General features: G+C 45.3%; 1 protein-coding gene across 4 annotated transcripts in view; it reads right to left on the reverse strand.

Moving 5' to 3' along the window:
- The window catches only part of LPGAT1 (lysophosphatidylglycerol acyltransferase 1), a 189,939-nt gene that overhangs the window by 63,201 nt on the left and 112,431 nt on the right, over positions 1–14,307 (reverse strand). For all 4 annotated transcript variants that reach the window (XM_054021695.1, XM_054021693.1, XM_054021694.1 and 1 more), the window contains one exon: positions 10,355–10,481. In XM_054021695.1, coding sequence (XP_053877670.1) covers positions 10,355–10,481 — 127 coding nt within the window. The remainder of the gene's footprint in view (positions 1–10,354; positions 10,482–14,307) is intronic.

Below are 14,307 nucleotides of genomic sequence, written 5' to 3' on the forward strand. Positions count from 1 at the left end.
CGGGCCACAACCCCACACGCCCAACCTGTTTATCTTACAGTGCCCCAGAGACCCACACAGAGAGCGGTGCTCCGTGTCCGGCTTAAACGAAAAGCAACTGCCCCAGCTACAGACAAACATTTACCTCAGACCATAAGACTTTGTTGTACACATCACATGTGAATACATTATGCAGATTAACATCGCCATGGCTCCCTCCCTTCCCAATGGGGTGGAGCTGCAGAGCAGAGTTTGCAATGGAGGGACGGGGTTGGGAATATTTTTGTGTCCCACTACCCTGTAAGGACACAACCAGCTCCCTCTCCCAATTCCCTACTGTGGCCCACTGCTGCCGGCAGTCGGGGGTGGGAGCTGAGAACAGCCGAGTGCTGCAGGCAGTCAGAGGAGATTATGCACCCTTCCTTAGGTATGCATACCTTCAGCCTCTGGTTTTTAGGAGCAGGGGAAAAAAACCAACGGAGAACAGCTGAGTGCTGCCGGCAGTCAGAGGAGAAGAAAGAAAAAAAGCCGAGAACAGCTGAGTGCTGCCAGTGGAGAAAAAAAAAAAAAAAGTGGAGTGCAGCATCCCGACCAAAGATCAATCAGGACGCGGGACAAATACCTAAATATCGGGACGGTCCCGATTTTATCGGGACGTCTGGTCACCCTACGTGGGGCAGTGGTGGGGGGCAATTGGGAGAGAGGTTTTTCTGTTGCATGTGCAGCTAAAGAGGCAAGCGGGGGGGGGCAATTGGGAGACAAGTTTTTCTGTTGCATGTGCAGCTGAAGAGGCAAGCGGGGGGGGGCAATTGGAAGAGAGGTTTTTGTGTTACATGTGCAGCTGAAAAGGCAAGCAGCGGGGGAGGGGGTAAGGTGAGCTGGCAGGGGAGGGGTGGCTGAAGAGGCAAGCGGGGGGGCAGTGGTGGGGGGCAATTGGGAGAGGTTTTTGTGTTGCATGTGCAGCTGAAGAGGCAAGCGGGGGGGGGCAACTGGAAGAGAGGTTTTTGTGTTACATGTGCAGCTGAAAAGGCAAGCAGCGGGGGAGGGGGTAAGGTGAGCTGGCAGGGGAGGGGTGGCTGAAGAGGCAAGCGGGGGGGCAGTGGTGGGGGGCAATTGGGAGAGGTTTTTGTGTTGCATGTGCAGCTGAAAAGGCAAGCAGCGGGGGGGGGGTAAGGTGAGCTGGCAGGGGAGGGGTGGCTGAGGAGGCAAGCGGGGGGGGCAGTGGTGGGGGACAATTGGGAGAGAGGTTTTCCTGTTGCATGTGCAGCTGAAGAGGCAAGCAAAACCCCTTTTCTGAAGGTTACCAAACCTCCCAGACAAATCCTACCTGGCCTAGGAGAGCTCAGGGGATCTGGTAATTTTTTGGAGAAGTTACAGGGAAGTTAAAAATGGATCTTAGTTTTAAGTTGTGATCAGTCTGAACTATGGAGTGGTTACCACTGGCCCATTACATCCAGGTGAGCATCTCTATATAGCAGCATTGGGCCTGATCTGGCTCCCATCCCCTCTCTAAGGGTTGCAGCTGTCTGGAGGTGCTGCCTTCCATGCCTTCCTCATTCACACCTCATTCATTCAACAGGACAATCGATTACAAAGTGGGGGGGAAGATCTTGTTGCCGAAAAGAGATGTAATATCTCTCATTAAATTTGCAAGATAATTATGAAAAGTACAAATGTTTTCTTTCAATGAAACCGTTTTTTTCATTTTTCCATTGTTCATAAAAAAATTAAAATAATTTTAAAAATTGTTTGCTTTACTTGAAAATTTTTTAATAAAGTATCACACACCCCCAAAACCTTCCTTTTCGGCCCACAGCTGTTTCGGCGGGGTGGTGCTGGGGAAGGAAGGTTTGTTTCCGTGGTGCAGGTGGCACTGGGGCGGGGGATGTTTCGGGGGGTGTAGCAGGGTGGTTACCCCGCTCCTGCCCTGAAGGGCTTAAAACATCCCTGGGGGAGGGCTGTGGCAGGGGAAAAGCTGGGCTGATTGGGGAAGCTGCTGCAGCTGGGCCATGCCCCAATCAGGCCCCAACTGGCCTGTATAAAAAGGCTGTGAGGCAGAGGCCCAGATGAAGTCTCCCTTGGCTTCTGGAGAAAAAAGGGCCCTGCTGCTAGGGAGCTGAGCAGGGTACTGGGAGTGGAGCAGGGCTGGGGGAAGGCTAGAGGAGCTGGGGAGCTCCAGCCTGGAAAACCCCCAAGCTGTGGCCCTAGCTAAGGGCCTAAGACCAGTACCAAGGCTGCAGAGGGGCAGCCCAGCTATAGAGAGAAGCAGCAGGTCCAAACGCAACCATGCCTGTGATGAGTGGCTTATACTGGAGTCTGCCCCAGGGCACAGGGGCTAGTTGCTGACTGGCAGTAGCCTTATACTGAGGCGAGGTGGGGAGAGGGTTGGGGGTTCCCCAGAGAGGGGAGACCTAGAGCCAGAGTGTGGGGGTATTGCCAGGGGACAGCACGCCAGATCAAAGGGCACAGGGGTCTGGGAGGAACGCGGGGCCAGCGACAGTGGGACACTGGCCTGCAGAGGGCGCTCCAACGGCTGGATGAGCTAATTCCGAAGAAGACCAGCAGGAGGCGCCTCCTTACACGAGTGCTGGGGGGGCTGTTTCGGCGGGGCTGGGGGCGGGGTTTCAGCGGGGCTGGGAGGTTTTGGCCCTCGGCTATTTTCTTTGGAGTAATGTGGCCCTCGCCGCTTTATGAGTTGTGCAGGTCTGCTCTAGCTATTATCTTTGGAAAATCATGGGAGACGGGAGGGATTCCAGAAGACTGGAAAAGGGCAAATATAGTGCCCATCTATAAAAAGGGAAATAAAAACAACCCAGGAAACTACAGACCAGTTAGTTTAACTTCTGTGCCAGGGAAGATAATGGAGCAAGTAATTAAGGAAATCATCTGCAAACACTTGGAAGGTGGTAAGGTGATAGGGAACAGCAAGCATGGATTTGTAAAGAACAAATCATGTCAAACCAATCTGATAGCTTTCTTTAATAGGATAAGGAGTCTTGTGGATAAGGGAGAAGCTGCGGATGTGTTATACCTAGACTTTAGTAAGGCATTTGATACGGTCCTGCATGATATTCTTATCGATAAACTAGGCAAATACAATTTAGATGGGGCTACTATAAGGTGGGTGCATAACTGGCTGGATAACCGTACTCAGAGAGTTGTTATTAATGGTTCCCAATCCTGCTGGAAAGGCATAATGAGTGGGGTTCCGCAGGGGTCTGTTTTGGGACCGGCTCTGTTCAATATCTTCATTAACGACTTAGATATTGGCATGGAAAGTACGCTTATTAAGTTTGCGGATGATACCAAACTGGGAGGGATTGCAACTGCTTTGGAGGACAGGGTCATAATTCAAAATGATCTGGACAAATTGGAGAAATGGTCTGAGTTAAACAGGATGAAGTTTAACAAAGACAAATGCAAAGTGCTCCACTTAGGAAGAAAAAAATCAGTTTCACACATACAGAATGGGAAGAGACTGTCTAGGAAGGAGTACAGCAGAAAGGGATCTAGGGGTTATAGTGGACCACAAGCTAAATATGAGTCAACAGTGTGATGCTGTTGCAAAAAAAAGCAAACATGATTCTGGGATGTATTAACAGGTGTGTTCTGAGCAAGACACAAGAAGTCATTCTTCCGCTCTACTCTGCTCTGGTTAGGCCTCAGCTGGAGTATTGTGTCCAGTTCTGGGCACCGCATTTCAAGAAAGATGTGGAGAAATTGGAAAGAGTCCAGAGAAGAGTAACAAGAATGATTAAAGGTCTTGAGAATATGACCTATGAAGGAAGGCTGAAAGAATTGGGTTTGTTTAGTTTGGAAAAGAAAAGACTGAGAGGGGACATGAGTTTAGGTTTTCTACTGGATTAAAATGTTTAACTAAAGTACCCATTAAAATGACACTTCAGACTATTATTTCTGGCTCTCTGAACACTCAGGAAGACACCAATGTATTGGTCATATTTTAAAGGGATTTTTAGCCATGACAGCTAGAGACTATTTTTAAGTGACAGCTGAGCTCTGGAGAACAATTGAGATGCCTGTGTCACAGTTCAGGGAAGCTGCACCTGTATTCTCCTCCCCTCCCCCCACCCCGCTATGCTGCGGCAAGGACAACTGCTCTCAGGCTTTAGGTGAAGATATGCCTCCAGGCTGAATAGTTCCCTGCCTTCACTGTGTTATTCCCAACAAAAGACAGACTGCCTAAGCAAGTCTGCTTGCTTCTCTTCAGAGACGAACATGTAACAGTCTGCAGTTAAGCTGCCACACAGCTTTTTCTATGCAAGCTTATTTATTCTTAAGTAAAAGGCATTACAGAGAAAACATCTTTAAAACAATCAAAGAATCTACACACTCATAAGCTTACCAGACATCTACCCGAGCCCATGTCGGAGTTGGGGTGGTGATCAGTCCTTCCAACCCCACAAAGGTGTCTCTCCTAGAGTCACAAGTGGGTAACAGTCTAAGCTCAGAACTAACACATTCATGAAAAGTTCAGTCCCTCCTTTATGCAGTTCAGGGGTCTTTGATCTGGAATTTCCAGGAGCAGGTAATCAGTAGATAATAGGTTTTTCTCCCCAGAGCATAGCTTCAAAAGGCCTCCCAATAATCTCCTAGGAAATCCACTTCAAAGAACTGTTTGGGATAACACATGTGAAGTTCCTAACTTCCCCAAGATTTACATTAGTTAGTATCCTAGAAAATTTTACATACAATCCTACAATAACACACAAACAATCAAGCCTAGCAGTGTTAAACTTATTGAATTAAGGTTTCTCCAGGATATTGCAGGTAATTGCCCTAGTGCTAGTTAGGAGGGTCCTGGGGGTGCCCACCAGCACTTTGGTAGATGCTGTTTTACACAGTGGCTTTGCTGACACAAAAAGGTTATGAAATATTACAGCTTGAAAACTGTTTGTTTAACAATATCAGCTATGTAAAACAAAAGACTGTCCTCTTCTACCACAACTGCAGAATTTATTTTTGAGGCAAGGTGAGTTGCAATTTAAATTAGCAAATCATGAATCACACCTCTATCATCTAGCTCTAAATTAAAATCCACCTTAAAATAGCCACGATAGTTGCAAATTAAACACTAAGCATTTAAGAAGGAAGAAAAATCATTGTGTGTAGTAGCTTGCAATCTTTCTACTCTTTACTGTCTTGAGCAGGGATTGTCATGGGGAAAAACCATCCTAGGCTGATAGGGGCTGAGAGGTTGCATACTCTAATCCTGAGGAGAAAGAAGCGGGTACCAGTCCCTCATTTTGACCATGCAGTCAATTATGTAATAATATTAGCTGACTCCATGGAACCACTATGGTAGAGTGAGGTAAAATAAGAAGTGGGGGGACAGTCCTCTGATCAGAGGATGCCCAAGGGGAAAAAGACATTCACTATAATGGGTGAAATTGGTGTTCCCTCAGACTGGAAATAAGGTGTACATTTTTGACAGTGAGGGTAATTAATCACTGGAACAATTTACCAAGGGTCATGGTGGGTTCTCCATCACTGGCAATTTTTAAATCAAGATGGGATTTTTTTTTAAAAACATATGCTTTAGGATCTTAGGGGGCAGGGGAAGTCCTATGGGCTGTGTGATAAAGGAGATAATCACAATGGTCTTTCTGGCCTTGGAATCTCTGAATCTTTAACTAATTTGTTCTTCTGTATTTATCATTCAGAAAAGTCAATATTTAAAATTATTAACCTGATATCATTGTACAGAATGAATGCATTTTAAATAGGTGCTGAAAGTGAGAAAGAAAGTTGGGGGCATTTCTGAAGTGCTACAGCTCCCGACAATGCCATTACTCACATTACAAGGAGATATATGGGATAATTTAGAGTATGCACTGCAAAAGAAATCCCCTTGAATCTTTTATTACTTAAATTATTCTTTTCGGGTCTTTCAGACATTATTTCCTTTTATCTTCTATTCCATTCTTTCAATATCAGCATAATTTTTAACCAAATGAAGGCTGTAAATTCTCTATCTTTCCGAAATAGTGCAGATCAGAACTCACTTTGACCACTATATGAAGGTATGGGGTAAGGTCAAATACTAAGAACCGAACTCTCTCTGAGCATAAATAGCACATTTTAACAAAGATCAACAATTCTAATCAGCTTTCAAGGTTTAAAATCCAACAAGCTATGGAACATTAAAGTTCAATATGAGGAAGCTTCCAACATTATGAAATAGAGGATTCTGATCCTAAAACTATATTTTGTTTCCAATATAAACTAGTTCACAGAAATAAGATAAGTCTTTACAAGCAATAAGTTATGTACTGCAAGAAAAACTGTTGTTTTTTGTTTTGTTTTTTTAAACAAGTACTGTTGGAAATACTTTCACAGGATAGAACACTAAACACGAGTTCAGAGGCTTAGTTAACCCTTCTTCTCGTTAGAAATTCTAGCATAACCAACCACACACACACACACACACACACCCACCCCTTAATGCGCACAGCAAGTGTGAAATTATCTGAATACTAGTGTTGCAGCCAGCCTCTTGGGTGGCCCCAGGACCGGCTACACCCAGGCAGCTGGCCTCAGGGCCCACCCAAGCAGCAGCCGATGCGACTGGCCCTGGGCACCGCCTGAGCAGTGGTCCTGGGGCGGCCAGAGCAGCTGCCAGTGACCCCCATGGGCTCCGCTCCCCGCAAGGCTTAGTCAGGGTATTTATGATACAAGTCATGGACAGGTCACTGGCTGTGAATTTTTCTTTATTGCCCGTGACCTGTCCATGACTTTTACTAAAAATACCCATGACTAAATTGTAGCCTTAACTAACCCACTAGAAATACCAATAATACTGACAATAGCCTATAGTTAACTAGTTTTCCAGGTTAGATCACTAACTATTGCATGAAATGCAGTCAGATTGTATGCGGTACCTTTCAAAATCAAATGTTATTTTAAATATTGTGATTGCATAGCATGGCTGTAAAGTTCCTATGCCAGTATCTCCTGGTACCTGGTATAGGAGGAATAGACCACAAGAAAATGGGACCTAGTCAGGGCACCCCCAAACATTGGCCAATTGCTAGCTGCCACTTTTTGTGCAAGGTATAGCTCGGGACATTATGCAAAAGTCGAAAACCCAGGAACTGGAAACAATGGTTTCTTGCCCCAGCAACACTTAATTAACTGATTTCCCTCTGCAACTGCATTCAAGTAGGATGGTTCAATTGAACGTTTCTGATAATATAATTAAAAGCAAAATAATCAACAATGTTGATATTTAAACTGTCTCTCTCTGTAGGTACTTTTTATGGCTCCTTCCTCATAACCTTCGAGCCCCTCCCAGTAATAAACTTCACAACCTGAGTTAGGGCCTCTGAGTATAATGAGACCAAAGCAATACAATCAAGATCAAAAGAATAACTGCTTGACTGTTTTTCAACCCAAAATACAGAGCACAGAGAAATTATTATTATAGTGCAATCAGTGTTTGTGCCAACTATAATTTTATGTCTCCTTACAATCTAGTTTCATCTTATGAAACCTAAGAATATAAAATGAACGTTCAAGATCAACTAAATTTAACTATAATGAGACTAATGTAGCTCATTTCTAAATTTCAATTCTATTGCTTATGGGGTCTTCAAAAGCAGCTAGTTTGCCTCATTCTGCTAATGGAGCTTTTATTTAACAGTTTACATTAAAGACAAAAGGACTTAAAGTCCGTATTTATTAAAAATGTCCTGAATATGCATTAAAATTGAACATATTGTTAGAATAGTGTATGAAAGACCACCACAAGCAACAATGATAATTTTCTTATTACAAAAATATCTTCCCCACCTCTCCTTTCCTTGGGCCTGTGAGCTGCTCCACACTGCCACAATAGTTACAGATGTGTTTTCAGTACAGAGGGCAAGCCCAGTGACCGCATTTAACAGAATACATAGTGCAGTTAATAAATGCCAATTTAATTTTTCAGGAAACCTATTCCACTGATTAGAACAAGCAGTAAACAAAATCCCCCTTCCTCCCCCCTTTTGAATTTGAAGGATCATTTCAAAGCAGGTGCCAACCTGGTCTGTAGTCAATTGTTTACCCAATGATACGTATGCAATCTGTTTTCTGGGAAACGGGGATTAATAGCTTTTTCACAGCCAACATTAAGTCACAACACTATTGACAATTTCCTTCCAATGAACCCATTCACAGAAGAATTGTGCCCCCTCCTTCCCCACACCAAGCATTAGTGAAATACCCAGCTTTGCTTCATTGATGTAGAAGTGGGAGAATGACTGTGTGCTTCCAAAGTCAGTGGTTTCATTTTGTGTGCGCGCGCACGCACATGCATGCGCCCGTCCGGGGATGGAAGTGTACTGCAAAACTTTTAGGGGGAAGGTTTCTTTTCTGAGCTATCCAGCCAGGAGCCTCACATGACAAACAGACCAAGTGAACAACCTTAAAATAAAACTATTCAATTTTCCTCTTTCATGTGCACCCCTTAAAATTGAATTATATCACCTCTCTCGGAAAAAAAAAAAAAATCCAGACAAGTCACCAGCAGATAGACCTCTTCCCTCATTCACTAAGCTGTTCCCTTAGAGAAGGGGCTAGCATAGGAGGAATTCTCTTTTACCAATGTCCCCACCTAGGCTCTTATGGGATGCTGTCATTTCCCTAATGCTACTCTGCTAGCTCCCTTAGCACCAGCTTTTATCCAGAAAAGGGTTGTCTTGGTTAAAAGATTACATGGAAATTGAACTCAGCTTTCAGCAGCCATGTTAACAATCACAATGTTGACTGTGTGAGCAATTCACATACACAGACACAGGTTGTGTTCAGTCAGCTGATTCTGGGTAAACCCTGGGATTTAGTCATGGTCCAGCTAGCATGATATTGAATCTGATTTTTCCGTCCACCCCCACTGCAAGGTCATGGTCCACATCTAGTTAGTTAACACTATTCCTCAAGACTGTGTTTTAACTACATACTTTTCTAACGAAGACAAATGCTTCCTGGCTGAAAGCAGTGGCTATGAGCATTGAGTAGCATCGGGAACATAAGAACAGCCATACTGGGTCAGACCAAAGGTCCATCCAGCCCAGTATCCTGTCTGCCGACAGGGCCAATGTCAGGTGCCCCAGAGGGAGTGAACCTAACAGGTAATAATCAAGTGATCTCTCTCCTGCCATCCATCTCCACCCTCTGACAAACAGAGGCTAGGGACACCATTCCTTACCCATTCTGACTAATAGCCATTAATGGACCTCCATGAATTTATCTAGTTCTCTTTTAAACCCTGTTTTAAACCCCTGTCATGGGTTTGACAGTGTGGAAGAGGGGGCTGGAAAAATCCAGAGTATGACCATAAACTATTAATTTTCAAGCAAAATAAACCCAGATTCAAGTTTACTTAATGGAAGAATCTTATACTTAAACAAATTGATTGGTTATAACCTCTTTTAAGAAGACAATACAGTTTAGGTCAGAGGTGGGCAAACTTTTTGGCCTGAGGGCCACATCGGTGTTGCGAAACTGTATGGGGGCGGGGGGGTTTGGATGGTGGGGTGGGATCCTGGGGGGGCAGTTAGGGGCAGGGGTGTGGATAGGGGTTGGGGCAGTCAGGGGACAGGGAACGGGGGGGTTGGATAGGGGGTGGGGTCCTGGGCAGGGGTGGTCAGGGGACAAGGAGCAGGGAGGATTGGATGGGTTGGGGGTTCTGAGGGGGGCAGTCGGGGGATGGGAAGTGGGAGGGGGCGGATAGGGGGTGGGGGCCAGGCTGTTTGGGGAGGCACAGCCTTTCCTACCCAGCCCTCCACACAGTTACTTGACTTCCCCCCAGGACCGCCTGCTCCCCGCCCCCTTACCATGCCACTCAAGTGGCAGGAGCTTGCAGCCCCACTACTCGGCCGGAGCCAGCCATGTCACCACGCTGCCTGGCAGGAGTGGCGGCCCAGAGTGCTGGCGACGCGGCGAGCTGAGGCTGTGGGGAAGGGGGGACAGCAGGCTAGGGGCCGTCCGGGAGCTCAAGGGCCAGGCAGGACAGTCCTACGGGCCATAGTTTGCCCACGTCTGGTTTAGGTGAAACTTAATGAGCAACATAGAAGGGAAGCCAATTACAATACAACTGCAAACAAACCAACACAGTGAGGTAAAACCCATATCCTGTAGAACACAGTTTTAATAGTTGTTGCGTGTAATCAGTCAATGAGCACAATACATCACACTATTCAGAAACATAACTGCCTCCCAAGTCCTATGTCTAAACAACTAGACAAACTACTTCTAAATACAGAAAGTATTTTGAAAGATTTTACTACCTCTCTCCAACATTCTGAAATGTGCTGTGCAGGACTCAAACTGATTTTTAGGCCTTAATTCAACTGTGTACTAAAACTTTATTTCCTACCTGTAATGTACATGTGTGACTGTCGGTCGTCTGTAGCCAAGAATCCAGGTCTGGATGTCTATAGGTTCTGCATTAGGGTAAGCAATGGTTGTATCTATCACCCATTGAAGACCTTTTGATTTGCTCTCTATGAATAAAGTGGAAGAAATAAGATGGAGTGTTAAAGTTAGACCAAATTATACTCCATTGGCTTGACCTCCATTCTAATTTTACATTTTCTTAATATTACTGTATATACTCGTTCATTAGCCGGTTCGTTTATAAGTTGACCCCCCAAAATGGATAGGTAAAAATAGCAAAAACTGTATGACCCTTTCATAAGCCGACCCTATATTTCAGGGATTGGAAAACTTTGGCTCCCAGCCGTCAGGGTAAGCTGCCAGCAGGTTGGGACATTTTGTTTATTTGAAGCGTCTGCAGGCATGGAGTCCCTCAGCTCCCTGTGGCCGCGGTTCGCCGTTCCCAGCCAATGTGAATGGTGAACCTCGGCCACAGAGAGCTGAGGGACTCCATGCCAGCAGACGCTCCAAATAAACAAAACAACAATGTATTCGAATCTTCAATTCAATTATTCCAGAGAGTTTAAAATCATCAAATTTTGGCAGACCCATTTATAAGCCGACTCTCGCTCTTTGATGAGTCACTTTTTTTTTTTACCAAAAATATTCAGCTTATGAACGAGCTGATACGGTATATCACTTAATTTGTACAAACATTACTTAAATCCCCAAAAAAACAGGTAGATCAGGAGAAAGACTAAGGACATGGTGAATTTCATTATACGTAAAATCCCAGAAATATGGTCAAAATCTCAATGTAATTCTCCTAAACAGTCTCTAACAACTAGTATAATTTTTATTGACATGATCTATGCCTTGTGTCCCAGCATGCCCACTGTTTCACTTTGTTTTGATACTTTGCTTTTTATATGTATTTATACAGAAAGCCACAATATTTCTTTTAAAAAAATTTAAAAAGTTCCCTTTCCTACATTATTAAATAACACCACCATAGATTATCAAAACTGATAGATTTTTTTAAACCTAAAGTCATATTTAACTATTTATGCAGTTTACTTTTTCATTCAGTTCATTCCGTATTTCATTCAGTTTGGGCAGTTTAATTTGCTGCTCTCTCCTCCACGAGCACAAAGTTGCAACATTTAGTTTGCAAACAATGCAGACAAAAATATACAAAAAAAAGTTTAAAAAATTCATTTCTTTTAAAACGTGTCGGGAGAAATATGTCTGTTAGCGTTAGGTTTTTGTAAAAGCCCTCCTTCCCCTACACTACTCCAAAAGACGGGGAAAAAAACATATCTAAGCCTAAATTACTTTTTAGATTAATATATTTATTGGCTTTCCTACCGCATTCACCACTGTATTATCTGAATATACATAAATTATTAATTAATTTACCCTCAAGACACCCTTGATAGGTAGGGAAGTATTACTGTCCTCTATGTACTGAGAGAGGGGAATGGAACCACAGAGATTAAGAGATCTGCCTAAGGCCTGGTGTACACTACGAGTTTAGATTGAATTAACCAGCGTTAAATCGAATTAACCCTGCACCCATCCACACAACTAAGCCATTTTTGTCGGCATAAAGGGCTCTTAAAATCTATTTCTGTACTCCTCCCCGACGAGGGGAGTAATGCCGAAATCGACATTGCCGGTTCGAATTAGGGTTAGTGTGGACGCAATTCGACGGTATTGGCCTCCGGGAGCTATCCCACAGTGCACCATTGTGACCGCTCTGGACAGGAATCTGAACTCTGATGCACTGGCCAGGCAGACAGGAAAAGCCCCGCAAACTTTTGAATTTCATTTTCTGTTTGCCCAGCATGGAGAGCTGATCAGCACAGGTGACCATGCAGTCCCAGGATCGAAAAAGAGCTCCAGCATGGACCGTACGGGAGGAACTGGATCTGATTGCTGTATGGGGAGACGAATCCGTGCTATCACAACTCCGTTCCAGAAGACGGAATACCAAAACATTTGAAAAAATCTCCAAGGCCATGATGGACAGAGGCCACAACAGGGACTCAACACAGTGCCGCATGAAACTTAAGGAGCTGAGACAAGTGTACCAGAAAGCCAAAGAATCAAATGGACGCTCCGGGACAGAGCCACAGACATGCCGCTTCTACGCTGAGCTGCAGGCAATTCTAAGGGGGGGGCCGCCACCACTACCCCACCCCTGTCCGTGGACTCCGATGGTGGGATACTCTCAGTTGCCATGCCTGAGGCTTTTGCAGACAGGGAAGATGAGGAGGAGGAGGAGGTGGTGGTGGTGGTTGAGGAGAGCACACATCACACAGTTCTCCCCGACAGCCAGGATCTTTTTCTCACCCTGACTGAAATACCCTCCCAATCCGGTATCCCGGATCATGAAGTCCTAGACGGGACCTCTGGTGAATGTACCTTTGTAAATATAAAACATGCTTTAAAAGCAAGCATTTTTTAAGGATTAATTTGCCCTGAGGACTTGGATGCGTTCGTGGCCAGTATAGCTACTGGAAAAGTCTGTTAACGTGTCTGGGGATGGAGCGGAAATCCTCCAGGGACATCTCCATGAAGCTCTCCTGGAGTTACTCTAAAAGCCTTTGCAGAAGGTTTCTGGGGAGAGCAGCCTTATTCCGTCCTCCATGGTAGGACACTTTACCACGCCACACTAGTAGCAAGTAATCTGGTATCATTGCATGACAAAGCCTGGCAGCATATGGTCCTGGTGTTTGCTGGCATTCAAGCAACATCCGTTCTTTATCTCTCTGTGTTATCCTCAGGAGAGTGATATCGTTCATGGTAACCTGGTTGAAATATGGGAATTTAATTAAGTGGACATTCATAGGTGGCCGTTCCTACTGGGCTGTTTGCCTGTGGCTGAGAAGAAATCTTCCCCGCAGTTAGCCAAGCAGTGGGGTGGGGGTGGGGGTGAGGACACCATTGACGCTGAGCTGTTCGCGTTTGGCTGGTATCTTCCCTGATACCAGCCACGCGGTGCGGTGGGGGGAGGGTTAAAGCAGTCATCCCAGAGAAAAGGATGGGGGAAGGGATTCGTTTGGTTTCTGCTGCTGCACGTTAACACGAAAACCGCAGCCCTAAATGGAAGAACAGGAGTACTTGTGGCACACGGCTGTTACTCTGAGCCCTAAATGGACAACTCAACAGGCTTTGCTTGGTATGGGCAAGGAGGGCGCTACTGTTATGAAGGTTGCAGAAGCCAAAAGACTATGGCTTACCATGGCCGCCTGCAAGCCGAATTCTGTTGCCCAGCGTGTTTGATCTCTAACACCAAGATGCAGGTACTCAATATAAGATGCAAAAAATGACCTTGTACCGAAATCGCATATGCTACGTAACGTGAATAGTGTTGTTCACCATGAAAAGAGTATACCCATTGTTCTGTAAAATGTATCTTTTTAAATACTTCTCTCCCTTTTTTTCCCTCCCACAGCTGCAAATGTTTCAAGCCTCTCCCCCAAAGGATCTCTCAGATAAGGCGGCAAAAAAAAAAAAAAGCATGCGCAATGAAATGTTCTCACTGAAAGAGCTCAGCAGAAAGTGTGGAGGGACTCCATCGCACAGGACAGGAAAGCAGCCAGTGAATGTGAGGAGAGGTGGCGGCAGGAAGATCAGAGGAGGCAGGATGAAATGCTGGGGCTACTGCGGGAATAAGCAGACATGATCCAGTGTCTGGTGGAGGTTCAGGAACGTCAGCTGGAGAGATTGCTGCTGCAGCCCCTGTTTAACCGCCCTCCCTCCTTCCCAAGTTCCATAGCCTCCTCACCCAGATGCCCAAGAACGCGGGGGAGGGGGGGCGAGGCGGCTCCAGGCACCCAACCACTCCACCCCAGTGGACAGAAGGCTGTCATTCAACAAGTTTTGAAGTGGCCTCTTCCTTCCCGCCTCCCCCCCGGGCTACCTTGTCAGTTCTCTCCCTATTTTTAT

This window comes from Malaclemys terrapin, chromosome 3 (assembly GCF_027887155.1).
Source record: "Malaclemys terrapin pileata isolate rMalTer1 chromosome 3, rMalTer1.hap1, whole genome shotgun sequence".
Taxonomy (NCBI): Eukaryota; Metazoa; Chordata; order Testudines; family Emydidae; genus Malaclemys; species Malaclemys terrapin.